This window comes from Humulus lupulus, chromosome 7, assembly GCF_963169125.1.
Source record: "Humulus lupulus chromosome 7, drHumLupu1.1, whole genome shotgun sequence".
Classification (NCBI taxonomy): domain Eukaryota; kingdom Viridiplantae; phylum Streptophyta; class Magnoliopsida; order Rosales; family Cannabaceae; genus Humulus; species Humulus lupulus.
Window position 1 is genome coordinate 77,751,940 of NC_084799.1, and position 14,299 is coordinate 77,766,238.

General features: G+C 32.5%; 1 protein-coding gene across 1 annotated transcript; it reads left to right on the forward strand.

The window, feature by feature from the left end:
- Positions 1-3,561: 3,561 nt before the first annotated feature.
- LOC133788335 (protein transport protein SEC24 A) lies at positions 3,562-12,103 on the forward strand. The gene is made up of 14 exons (XM_062225782.1): positions 3,562-3,770; positions 4,712-5,866; positions 5,956-6,094; positions 6,582-6,772; positions 7,495-7,602; positions 7,720-7,923; positions 8,084-8,315; positions 9,004-9,153; positions 9,263-9,419; positions 9,688-9,815; positions 9,904-10,226; positions 10,316-10,501; positions 11,201-11,443; positions 11,692-12,103. Exons 2-13 carry the CDS (start codon positions 4,850-4,852, stop codon positions 11,432-11,434), a joined length of 3,069 nt encoding a protein of 1,022 aa, XP_062081766.1. The 5' UTR covers positions 3,562-3,770; positions 4,712-4,849; the 3' UTR covers positions 11,435-11,443; positions 11,692-12,103.
- The last annotated feature ends 2,196 nt before the right edge of the window (positions 12,104-14,299 follow it).

Here is a 14,299-nt window from a genome sequence, read left to right on the forward strand (position 1 = left end):
TATGCAAAAAAAAAAATTAGGTATTTAAGTTCTACAAATAGTAAAACTTAAGTATTTTCACCACAATACCCCTTATCAATATGTTGCACAATGATGTATAATTATATAATTGCTAGAATTTGCGTTTGTGTTTAAGTTTAACACAATAAAACATTGCTATTGTGAGATTATATTTATGGTTGGGTTATATTGATTATTTGAATAATATGTTTATGGTTGTTTTCTTTAGCAATATTATGTTAACCAAACTTAATAAGTTGAAAATTTAATAAATAATATATTTTTTTAAAACATTATTGTATTTATATGTAATAGTTGTAAGTATATTATCAATATATCACCTATAAAATATAATCCTTTATGATTTTTTATTTATTTTTATAATTTAATTTTTTATAATAAATAAAAAAATTCAAAATGGCAAATTTAGTCAAATTAAAGCATTATGATTATTTTTTCTAGTTATGTAAGTAAAATAAAATAATTTTTATTCTCTTTTAAACAACATAATATCAATAGTGATTCTCATTCTTAGAGGTATTCATCGGATCACATCCAATATTTTTAGGTCTATTTGATCTGATTCAATTATCCATTAGATGTTGAATTTTTACAACCGATCCAATCCAATTAACTTATTTCAATCGATCTGATCCAATTATCCATTGGATTGGATCGTTCTATCTATTAGATGTGTCCCCCTGCTTATGTATTTGATTGGATTAGATCCATCCAAGATTTTTGAGCCTTTATTTAGCTAAATTTGTTTAAATAATTCATAATATTATAAATAGAAAGAATAATTTGTTCAAAATGATACAACATTGTAACATAAATTATAAACATAATCCTAAATAAATAAATATATATACAATTGGATCGGTTCAGTAATATTGGATTTTTGCATATATCACCCAACAACCGATCCAATCTAATTTAGAACTTCAAAATCCGATCCAGTTATAATTGGATATCCAAATTTTGGCAATCAGTTGTAATTGGATTGGACAATTTTTGCACACCTAATTCTTTTGTCTTTTATTCTCATTCATTATATGTATTGATTTATTTCGAATCTAACTACCATTTAGTAAACATGCCATAAATGTTATATGTATTTCTGTTCCAAATTGAATTATAAGTATGTTATTCAAAATTTATAAAAAAGAAAGTGTTGACCCTTGATTTGGCCAATGACACGGAGTCAGAATAACGACAAAGAAATAAGAAAGCAATCAAGAATGGAATCAAATAGTAAAGAAATGACATAAATGATTTATAGTGGTTCGACCCCAACTGTGTGGTAATAACCTACGTCCACTTAGTGATATGATTGATGTTGAATCCCAATGCCGTGATCAAAGAACTAGGGTTCTTGAGTTTCACAATACTTAGGAGAATTACAACTTTTTGGTGGATAATCACACTATGCTCTTTCTACGAGTATTCAGAAAAAATATTCAAAAGTCTCTTCCTTGAGCCTCCTCATTCATATTTATATGCTCAAGGGGGTTACATGGGCCAATGAGCCTTAATTATCCTTAATATCAGTGTATCAAGGTAATAAAGAGAAAATAATAAATGTAGTTATTACAAGATTACATATATTTTAAGGAAATAAACCGAAGCATGCGACCAGGCTGGTCGCATCTAATCGCAAGATCTGATGAAGCAACAAGGAGTTGGTCGATAGGCGAACAACACCTCCTCACTTTAACGTTGCCACATGCCAACCACGTGTAATAAGTTATTGCCACGTCATCGGGAGCCATTTTTGGGTAAACAGAAAGCATATCTTTCTCAATTCATACCTCATTAGGCATATAATCTCAATTTGCTTGCATAATATCGTAATATTATTTAAAAAATTTTACTCATACCATAAATATTTAATATATATTTTCTATTTTGGTTCTGGTAAATATAAATCCTAAATCATTGGAAATATTCTTGCACTAGTCATGACTCATCATACCTTAAAATTTAAGGGGAAATTGGCGGCAAAACCCCCTCTCATCAATGATTTGTTGCAAGCAAGCCCCTTTAACTGTTAAATGTCACATAAACATGTTAAGTGTCAACTAAAATACATGTGGCAACATTTTATAGGGTCACATTAATAAAAAAAATATCAATTTTAAAGTTTTGTTTAATTTTAATTATGTATTATTATTTTAAAACATTAAAATACTAATAATGATCTACTATTTTAATGTTTAAAATAATAATAATTAAAATTAAACAAAACTTAATTGAAAAAAGTTTTTAATTTTTCTTATTAATTACATTTTTTTATTTTTTAAATAATTAATTTTTTTACATGTGGCCTTATAAAATGTTGACATGTGTATTTTAGTTGACACTTTAACGTGATTACGTGACATTTAACAGCTAAAGGGGCTTACTTGCAACAAACCAATGACAGGAGATGGTTTTGCCGTCAAATTTTTTGATTGGGGGCTTTTGTTGTAACTTTTGTAAAAGAATAGGAGATTTTGCCGCCAATATCCCAAATTTAAGTAATGACTAAATGAATTTGAATGGAAGGGAACGCACATCATTCTGGGGGCGTTCATAATATTTTTGTGATTCGCCCAATCCAACCATATAAAAAACAACAAAAATGCAATCCGAAAAACTCATCATTTTTCTAACCAACCCAATTATTACATTGGGCAAGTTCAAAATTGATGTCAACCTGCCGAATGTAACCCAACCCACCCAATTAAGGTTTTTTTTTTATGATTTTTTTTAGTTTTTAATAAATATATAATTTATATTTATAAATAAATTAGTTAATGAGGATTTTAGAGACTATTATCAGTGGAATTTAGATTTCATTGTGTGATGTTTAAATTTTAATTCGATTAATACTTTATAAAATTGTTCAAATAGATAAATACATAATATGGTGAATTTTGTCTTCAATTAATTTATGTTATTATTTTTTTAAAAATAATTCAAAACAATTTTATGGAAGAAAAATATCTTTTTTTAAAAAAAATTATTTCTAAGTCTTTTATTACTCTTTAATATCTTCAAAGATACATTAGTGAATTTGAATATTGAAATAATTTAATTAGAAATATAGATTTATTTAAAAAAAAAACATAAGCGGGTTAAATGGGTTAACCCGCCCAAATTTCCATAAACAATGGACGGGTTGAATACTAATTTTTGGTTAATTAGACGAGTTAGGTTTGACATTTCCAACCCAATTTTGAGATTAAACGGGTAAAAAATTTCTCCAACCGACTAACTTGACCAACGAACGCCCCTACATTATTCCGTCATAGAATTTAAATAATTTTTTTTTTTGTGCCTTATTTAATCCTCTAAATTTGTATTTAAAATCAAAACGACAACCCTATTTCATTTGAATGAAAATTCCCATAAACGACATCTTACTCTTTAATCAAACGAATAAACGAAATTTGCTTGTTGTGCACAAATTTTCTTCATATATTTTTATTCCATATTTTCGAGCTGCCTACACTTTCCGGTTACAATATGGGGGTCACGTGATTGGCACGTGTCATAGTTTTCCCTCATTGTTAACCAACCCAGTCTGTCACTCGTGGTCGATCCCTCTTTCTCCTCCTCTCTCAGGTAACTCGGTCTTTGACTCACTCTCTCTCAGAGTCCTGATTTGCTTCTTCTATTTACGCTCTCGATCGATCCCCTCGAATATTAGCCGTGAAATTGGGTTTGGAACCGCCATTTTTGGACTTGGGTCGATCTCAAATCGTAGAATCGAGTCCAAATTACAGGTTTATTTTTACTCTCGCATCATGTTCAACTTTTCTTCTGACAATTGATTGGTTTATGAGTGAGTGATTGTGTATATGTAATCATACATATATATCCATTTCGATCCTTTATAGGGTTTTGGGGTAAATCTATCTAAAACAATTTTGGATTTGGATACTACCGGATTTTTTAATTTGTTACTTGAGAGTTGGCTTTGTGTGATTAGAGATCTGCTACGTTGTGTTTGTACTGCGTACTTGAATAAAAATCTAGAGTTTCTAATTATGTTTGTGTTTTATTCATAATTTGGTTATAATTCGTTCTAAATTCTGGATTTGTTTGTCAAATTATATGTTTTTTTAAAGTTGAGTATCAATGGCTATAACTTTACTTAAGCAAACGTGATGAACCAAACAGCTTGTCTGAATATATCATTATATATATCATTTGTTTTTCAGATGAGTCTAATGGGTGATTCCTAAAGGTTGTAAATCGTTATTTCAATTTTTTTAATTTTCTTTTAGTGGGAGTGTATACGTTATTATGATAAACATTATGTAGTTGGTGTTGTGAAAAAAAAAATAATCAATGTTGCTCTGGTTGTTTGGTCGAGGAAATGCTACCTGCTTAAATATCAACATATTTGGAATAATCACTAATTCATATGTAGGTATTCGAAAGAGAGATATGAACACACACAAACACACACACGCACATTTTAATCTAAACTAATGCTTTTGACGATGACTGCCCTTGAAACAATTTAGTATACAGGTCTCTCTTCTTCTCTTAACGAAATTTGTCCCTGTGCATGGAATATTTTGCTGCCATTGATACGTTAATTGTTTGAATTGTTAATAGTTAATCATCCAAATGTTACTTAGAGATGGGATATCTCAACTTTTATAGTTTTAATGCTTCTTTTATGAATCATTGTATTTTATATTACTTGATTTTGCAGCATTAGGCGGGCATATAAGTGTATCTATCACGGTTATGAAACATTTTATCAGTGAGACCAATTGGTACTGAAGATCTTGGGCGTCTAAAGCTATTTGCAAGACCCATCACTGCACCTTTTGCCTTCAATTCTTAGATCATGACACCCTTTCAATCATCTGGGCCTGTGGTAGGATCAGATAACTCAGGTTTGAGACCCACTACTCCATCAGCTCCACAATCTACAACACCTTTTTCATCATATGGGCCTGTGGTTGGATCCGAGTCTTCTGGCTTTGTACGTGCTCCACCAATGGCTCCGCAGACAAACATTCCCCACGCTTCCGGCTTTAGACCTGCTCCACCAGCTAGGTTTAATGACCCATCTGTGCCACCTCCACCAGTGTCGTATGCCCCTACAACTGCTGGACCTTTCCCAACACCACAATTTTCCTCAATTCAACCACCTCCTTCTCGACCTGCTATTGTAAGCCGACCCCCATTTCAACCTCCTGCAGCTCAAGTGCCTCCTCCACAACTTCCACTTCATCCGCAGCAGCAGATACCTTTGGTGCCAATGGGATCTCCTCCTCAAAATATGAATTATGTACCAGGAAGTACAAATAATCCTCATTCTTCACCTGATTCATCATTTCCTACTCTCAGACCAAATTCCCAACCGTCATTTCCTGGATATGTTCGTCAACAATCTAGTGCAGATTCACTAGCGCCACCTGTCCAGTCTCCATTTCTTGCTAAGCAGGGAAGTGCACCTTTCCAAACTACAACACCTCCATCTTTTGTTGCGCACCAAGGTGGTTATGTTGCATCTCCACCTGTTGCAGCTCCCATGGGATTACAGACAAGGGACCGTATGCAACATTCAAGCCTAGGACCGCCTGTTGGTTCCATACAAGGCTTGGTAGAGGACTTTAACTCACTATCTATTGGATCCAGTCCTGGGTCAATTGAACCTGGAGTTGATCTCAATGGTTTGCCAAGACCATTGGATGGTGATATGGAGCCAAAATTGTTTCATGAAATGTATCCATTAAATTGCAGTTCTAGATTTCTACGCCTAACAACTAGTGGAATACCAAGTTCCCAATCCTTAGCTTCAAGGTGGCACTTGCCTCTTGGAGCAGTTGTTTGTCCACTCGCAGAAGCACCAGATGGGGTGAGTGGTTCCTTACTCAAAGTAATAAAACTGAGTAATCTAAAACTCTCCCTGATTATCATTATTAACTGCTTTTGTGTTTCATTTAGGATGAGGTGCCAGTAATTAATTTTGCCAATTCTGGCATTGTTCGATGTAGAAGATGTCGCACATATGTGAATCCTTATGTGACATTTACAGATGCTGGAAGAAAGTGGCGATGTAACATGTGCTCTTTACTTAATGATGGTAAATTTTTCCTGGACTGTTCTCTTGACCTTACTAAGCATACTATAGTCGAGGAAAAAAAAAAACAAAAAACAAATATGCATCTATAACTGTTTGTAATCTTAGGCGCATGTAAACTATAGCTTATTATATTGATAATTTCTAAGCCAAGTACACTTTTTGTTTCATTTTGTAACATTGGTCTGGGAGACTTCATCTTGTCATTTCTATGCTCATCTTCCTATTATCTCATGGAAATGCATGGTTTGAATTGAAAAACATTTTTTTTCTTACAGAAAATAATAAAAATGTAGAAGGAAATAAAAAAAATGAAAATAACGAGTTTGAATTTTCTGCTAACAACTTTGGATTTGCCTTTATGGAAATTTTCTTGCTAGAAATACTGGTTTTTGGAAGTTAACTTCTTGGTTCATAATTAGTATCATATATCCTTGTATTGTACTGGTTATTATGAAGTATGGTGATTCTTATTGATCTTCATGCATAGTTCCTGGTGATTATTTTGCCCATTTGGATTCCACTGGCAAAAGAGTGGATTTGGATCAGCGACCTGAGCTTACACGTGGTAGCGTGGAGTTTGTTGCTCCAACAGAATATATGGTCCGGCCTCCTATGCCACCATTGTATTTTTTTCTCATCGATGTTTCTGTATCTGCAGTTAGAAGTGGTATGATTGAGGTGAGATGTGAAATATTTTGCTGCCATTTTTTTGGGGGGGCTTTGTTCCGTGGTTTATCCTTTTTCATATGGTTTGTAACTTTAAAATAACCGTTAAGGTTGTGAGGGTAGCACACTTCCTTGATATGTAAGCAACATAATACCACCTAGAACACATATTTTGGCACAATGTGAAGCCTGTGCTCGGTCATATCAAAATATTTGGAGAGATCACAAAGAATGTATGACTTAACTATCGAGTAGAGTCACTACAATACTTATTTTTGCACATGGAGCTTGCTAGTGGTCTCATTGAAGTGTAGAAAGATGCAAATTCTTTGAGCTAAAAAATTTCACACCTTTAAAAGAAAAGTTATTGAAAAAAAAAGAAGTTATAATTCTATGTACTAAATCATTTATACTATATTAGGTTTATGTTGCGCAAGTAATAAAGTGATTTTGTCTCTCAGATTTGAGTTCTTGCATAATAATAGTAGAGTAGTCTTGCAATATTCAAACACCTGGACTTCTGTGATTGAAAAACTCTTTTTGTTAACACATATTTTACTCCCAATTTATGTCATATTTATGGCTTGTCTTAGGTATTCTTATTTCTTAAATGAAAGAATGATTGCTTTATTTTTGGGTGCTGAAAAGAAAGATAATTTCTCACTTTCTGGCACGCTCACTCACTCACTCACCTATCTTGTCTTAATTATAATTTATATATCCCTCTTCTGCAGGTTGTAGCCAAAACCATCAGGTCATGTTTGGATCAATTGCCTGGCTTCCCCAGAACACAAATTGGGTTTGCAACTTATGACAGCACAATACATTTTTACAATTTGAAGGTATGTTTTTTCTATTCCTTCTCATTTATATGATTTATATTTCACATCTTGCTGGTTTACTTTTCTTAGCAAATTTATCTGCTAAAATCAGTAATCATGTGGGTATTACCTGTGCAGTCATCTTTGACTCAGCCTCAAATGATGGTGGTCTCAGATCTGGATGACATATTTGTGCCATTGCCAGACGATCTGCTTGTCAACTTATCGGAATCTAGAAGTGTGGTGGAAACATTTCTCGATAGCTTACCCTCTATGTTTCAGGATAATTTAAATGTTGAATCTGCTTTTGGTCCAGCCCTTAAAGCTGCTTTATTGCTTATGGTGTGTTATTTTATTTTATTTTTCCATTGTCACCTATTTGAATTATTGATTTTGAGTAGTGAGTTACATCTAAATGATAGCTTTAATGTTCACCTTTCTGTACTTATGGTAGAATTTGGTCACTCTTAATATTTTAATCGTTATATGTATATTTTTGCAGAGGCAACTTGGGGGGAAATTGTTAATTTTCCAGAACACATTGCCATCTCTTGGAATCGGCCGCTTAAAGTTGCGGGGAGATGATCTACGTGTGTATGGAACGGATAAAGAGCATGTGTTAAGACTTCCTGAAGATCCATTCTACAAGCAGATGGCTGCAGAATTTACAAAATTCCAGATAGGAGTGAATTTATATGCATTCAGTGAAAAATATACGGATATAGCCTCATTAGGTACAACTACAATGTCTTGTCTTAATATTTGTAATTATATTCTTAAAGGGATTCAAAGTTTATGCTTATGATTATTGCTGGAGTGAGAGCCCCTTGTTCTTTGCAATGTCTTTTCAATATCAGAATTCCTTTATTTGTGAGGAAGAATTTTGCTTAAATCAATGTCCTAGCTCTATTAATATTCTCTGAAAACATATCATGATTTAAGACATTGGAAATAGTATATATCTTATTTATTTTAAAAATATGTGAATAATTTGTGGTAAGATTATGAATTTGCATATTTATACATCAGATTGTTGGACACGTTCTTATTGCACATTTTACATATGGGTCACTGTTTGGGCTGGATGGTTATTGAGTTGCTAAAAGGTGTCAATTTAGTACTTACTATCGGAGAAATGTGAAAATTTGTATTAATGCAAAAGCTTTAGAGTTCCAACAATTTATACAACTTTTGTCCTAGTGCTGTGGTGGAGTATCACTCCAAGATTCAAATATTCTGATGAGAAATACTGCCATTTTGTTTGTTTGTATGGATCTTTTCTTCGCATGTTATTTATTGAAATTGTATATGTACATGTATATACTTATCTTAAAGCAAACTTGAGTTTTTTTACACTTTATATATTTATTGTATTTTGTAATTCCCTTAATTTTTATTTTTATTTTCTGACTTCCAATATAGGTGCTTTGGCAAAGTATACTGGTGGTCAAGTGAGTTTTTATCCGAATTTCCAATCAGCCATTCATGGAGAGAAACTAAGACATGAGTTAGCTAGAGACCTTACTCGGGAAACTGCTTGGGAAGCTGTCTTACGTATACGTGTTGGAAAAGGTCAAAACATTTTTTATTCTCTAGGCTGAAATATAGTGCAGTTTTTTCCGTGGATTTGTAATCTGCTGCTTTGTATCTGTTATAACTGTCTTTCGGTATATTTATTTAGGAGTCCGCTTCACTTCATATCATGGGAACTTTATGCTAAGGTCTACCGATCTAATAGCACTTCCAGCTGTTGATTGTGATAAAGCATTTGCGATGCAGTTCTCTCTTGAGGAGGCTTTATTAACCACACAGACAGTTTATTTCCAAGTTGCTTTGCTGTATCCTTTTAGTTGGTTGTGTGATGTGTACTATCTTCTAAAACAAAGTGTTTTTTTAATTAGAAATAAAATTATACTGGGTTATGATTTTCACTGCTCTTATTATCATATCTGAACCCTTCTTCCTCTTATATTTATGGTGGGTATTGCTTTCATTTGTGCTATTTTGTCTTGCATTTATATAAATGACTTGTCAGTTCAAAGTTAATTCTTGGGATTTTATAGTGAGTAGGCTGCCAGTTATTAAGATTCCTTAACAATTTTAAAGATACACAGCATCTTGTGGTGAGAGACGTATTAGAGTTCTTACCGCAGCAGCACCAGTAGTTCCAGATCTTGGGGAGATGTATCGTCAGGCAGATACTGGTGCTATAGTCACCCTGCTTTCAAGGCTAGGTAGGATAACTGGATTTCTATGCTAGTAATGATGTGACTCTGGACTTTGAGATTTTGGCGTTTTTAATTTGGTTTAAATAACTTGCAGCAATTGAGAAAACATTGTCCAGTAAGCTTGAAGATGCTCGTAGCAGTTTGCAACTAAGAATTGTGAAGGCCCTCAAAGAGTACCGAAATCTCTATTCTGTGCAACATCGCTTGGGAGGGAGGATCATATATCCAGAATCTCTGAAGTTCTTATTGTTGTATGGATTGGCACTTTATAAGTCAACACCTCTTCGTGGAGGGTATGCTGACGTTACACTGGACGAACGCTGTGCAGCAGGTTTCACAACAATGGTTTTACCAGTTAAAAAACTGTTAAAACTTCTATATCCTAGTTTAATTCGAGTTGATGAGCATCTTTTGAAGGTAACACTCTGGCAGAACACAGTGCTTATCTGTAGTGATTAGTGATGGTTGTTTTCAAAATGCTTATTTTTTTCTTCTTATGTTTGCAGACCTCTGGTCATGATGACCTCACAAGCATTGAGAAACGGTTGCCACTCACTGCTGCAAGCTTGGATTCCAGGGGTCTTTATGTATGCAATGATGGTTTCCGTTTTATTCTTTGGTTTGGCAGAGTACTTTCACCTGATATAGCTATGAATTTACTTGGGCCAGATTGTGCAGCTGAGTTGTCAAAGGTATATCATATTCCTTAGAAATATCATCTGTTGATTTAGAAAATAGCATAATTTAGTCTTTATTTACACATATTTTTGATAAACCCACTTAAGTCTTCTTTTATATATATAATAAATAATTTGTGTGTTCATATATACTTGCTATCAATTTTGAGTTAAAGGGGGAAGAGTCACACATATACGCATAGACTCAGATATGCAAAGGGAAGGTAAACATGTGTAGTGGTCGGGCTTATTTAGTCCTAGATTCACTCTTCTTAATAATCTTTCTAACTAGTATTTTATCGTCAATCTCCAATATTAATGAGTACCATATCTGTTTTAACATAAAATTTTACTACCCATTCTTCAACTAATTTGGGCTGCATGTCTCTTCTTTACAACATTTTTTTAATGATAAAAAATGCTTTTATTATATTAACTCCCATCTTTAATCTCAACATCCATCTAACAAATTGTAACAATACAATAATTCAAGCCAATTTTAAGTAATAGTCTAGTGCATTTCTGCCTACCAATGCCCCCCTAATGGTACTTATAGTCCAAGTTGCTAACGCCCCTGATATCATTTATTAAATACTTGTTACGGAAATTCTTTTTCATTTGTATCTGGCTAAGCTCGTATTAATTGCTAAAGATCCAACTGCTTGAACAATCTTTAATTGAATGCTGCATTATTGTGTTTGGGTGGATAATCAGGTTATCCTTAGTGAGCGTGATAATGAAATGTCGAGAAAGTTGATGAGGATGCTCAATAAATTTAGAGAAAACGATTCCTCATATTATCAGTTGTGTCAACTTGTAAGACAAGGTGAACAGCCCCGGGAAGGTGTCCTTTTCCTATCGAATCTTGTTGAGGACCCAATTGGGGGTACCAATGGTTATGTTGAATGGGTTCTACAAATTCACCGGCAAGTCCAGCAAAATCCTTAACTCTTTCAGGTAAGGGTTTCTTCTTTTCATTAGAGGGTATTTAACTTATCTTTTTTTTTTAAAGATATTACGAATTTGTTTAAGCATTAAATTTTCATGTTAGTGAACAATATATTCATGTTTGGAAGAATCATGGATAACCGAAATTTGGAAGCAACATATAGTGAGATAAGATTACTACCAAAAAGAGCTGCCAAATGTTTATCTTTGTGCGTTGAAAGTAGTTTAATAATCTTTTCACAACTATTTTCTTGCAGGTTAGTTCTGTTTATTGTCATGTTACATCAGATTAGTAGTGGGGTTTATCAAGCTTGTTCCACGGATAATCTTTTAAATGGTGGAGCTTCTTTTGTTGCATATCAAGAACTCTTTGAGGTCATGGGGAATGTAATTGGGGTAGAACTGGTACCATACTGAATTTTGGACAGCTTGTTCGGTTTGAAGCAGGATGCAATAATTAGGGGACATATATTTTAGTGATATATAATCTTTGGCCACAGTAGTCTTCACATTGAGAAGAAGAAACACAACATTTTTGCTTGTCTTATAACCTTTAAATTATTCTTACTAGCTTTCTTGCTTGTGTTGTATTTCTTTTTTCTTTTCTTACTCATTCTTGTTACTGGAAGGGAAATTGTGTTTGGTGGTGATTGTACTATTTTCAGCTTCCGTCTTGCGTTCTGATTTTGAAGAGGCATTTAATATTTGCCTATTAACATGGGACCATTTGTAAAAGAAGAGAGAATATTTTGTGGTTAAATATTTGTGTAATTTTGGTTAAAGAAAAAACGTGGGACCATTGAAGCTGCCTAGAGGCTAGACCTATTTATTTATCCTATTAGCTAAGCGGTCCCCAGAGGGGAACTATTCGAATAATTCACCGGTAATTTTTTTAATGAAACACCATATTTACCATACTCAAAAATACACCTCAGAGCACTACGATCTATTCTATTTTCCATTTTTTCAAATACATCACTTCAGTTTCTCTATATTTTTTCCACATCATTTAAATTTTAAATATTATTTATTTATTCATTAAAATACTAAGAAAAAAACAAAATAAAATAATATAGAAAGAAAAAGAAAAAATAACAAAATAATTTTAACTCAATGAATAGTCATCTTTAAATGAAGTAATATTATTCATTACGGTAAAAAATATGTAAAATAGCTCAAATTTAACCAAACCACTAGGAGCTCATTTTTACAATTTTTCTTTATATTTTAAAATTTTAGTTAGTTTTCATCATTGTGAGTACTACTTAACTAAAAAAAAATTACTAATTATTAATTTTATTTGTTGTTATAGGTATGCATTTAAAATTTTGAGTATTAATGGATGTGTTGGTTAATTTTTTATGTTTAAAGAATGTTTTTTTTTTCATTCTAAAATCATTAAAATATTTTTTGGATCGATGAGCCATGAATGAACGAAGGTTCCGAGGATGTACAATCTAAAAGTGTGGGAAATGATGAATCCCGCATTAGTTCTTTTAAAAAAGAAACAATTAGTGAGAATAATTTTTCACAAAATTACAAACTACTTAACCTAATGTTCAAAGAAAAACAAAAGGTAACTCAAATACTATCACCTTCAAAGAAATTACAAATCTCCCAAAGAATAAATTATAAATATGATAAGTTTGTAAATTTATCATCGAAATTAACAGTTGTATATACGTCAATCGAAATGTTTTGAACTTTTTTCAACGACTAGTACTGCCTTCAATTTCTTCTTGAATAAGCTCCCCTTATCCAAAGTTTACAAACTCCATTTGCAATCTATCATCTTCTCTTCTAGCTTCCGAAAAAGTCGTTAATGAAAATAACAAAAATTTATTAGTGAAGTCAGTTAATATAGAAAAAAAATAAACATAGAACATTGCATAGTGACAAAACTGAACACAACCTCCTCATAACAACCATTATAATTTGACCAAACTTTTAAACATACTAAATTGTTATTAACAATCTCTTATTTGGTCAATTATAATCAATGAACCAAACCATAAGTTCAGAAAGAAAAGATAGACTACTAATAGTGTTCTTACACCAACAAAAGCATTAGTAAACTTTTTTTTTTTTTTTATCAAAAGAAAAATAATATTGATCAACTAACAATTACAACAAAACAGAGGAAGGATACAACCCACCTCAGCAAAACAACTCACCAGTTACAGATTACTAACAAACTTAAGCATCTGTTTTTCTCTATAAGTACAGTTACAGCCAATTAAATTCAAAACTCTAGCTTTGATTGAATATCTAATCAAATGGTCAATCATGTGCACTGGTAAGCAATAATTTTCAAGCCAACAATGGTTCCTATTCAGCCAAATATGATACACAGCTGCTGCACATGCTGCATGAAGAAGCTGTTAGGGTTTTATGCCCTAATTAAAACCCAAATTCATTGTAATCTCATTTTATTATCAATAAAAGAATAGAAATCATTTTTTGACTTGGTCAATCACTTTGCTCACATGTTTTATTTTCATGATTATTTGTTTAATATAAACTTCTATTAAATCTCAAGCATATAACTAATCTTATTTATAGTGACGTAATCACAGTGGAATATAAATATGATTATATGTTCAAAATAAGTTAGTCCTAAGATTAGTCAGTGCACCGGATTTACACTGACTTGCCAATCTACGATATGATCTACTTACACATTACAGTGTTATGTTCTTTCCAGAACATTAGCAAAGTAGATAAGATCGAATGTATTTGTTACATCGGACAGGACCGATATTGACAGTTGATAAGATAAGTAAACATACCGTTATTATCTATTCTAGTCATATCATATAGTTGACTATAGGTCAATTCAATCTCAATTCTGAGAGGTTAGTATTC

Coding starts and splice junctions, on each gene's coding strand:
- LOC133788335 (XM_062225782.1), top strand. CDS start 4,850: ATGACACCCTTTCAATCATCTGGGCCTGTGGTAGGATCAGATAACTCA. Junction 5,867..5,955: donor TCGCAGAAGCACCAGATGGG/GTGAGTGGTTCC, acceptor TGTTTCATTTAG/GATGAGGTGCCAGTAATTAA. Junction 10,227..10,315: donor TTGATGAGCATCTTTTGAAG/GTAACACTCTGG, acceptor TTATGTTTGCAG/ACCTCTGGTCATGATGACCT.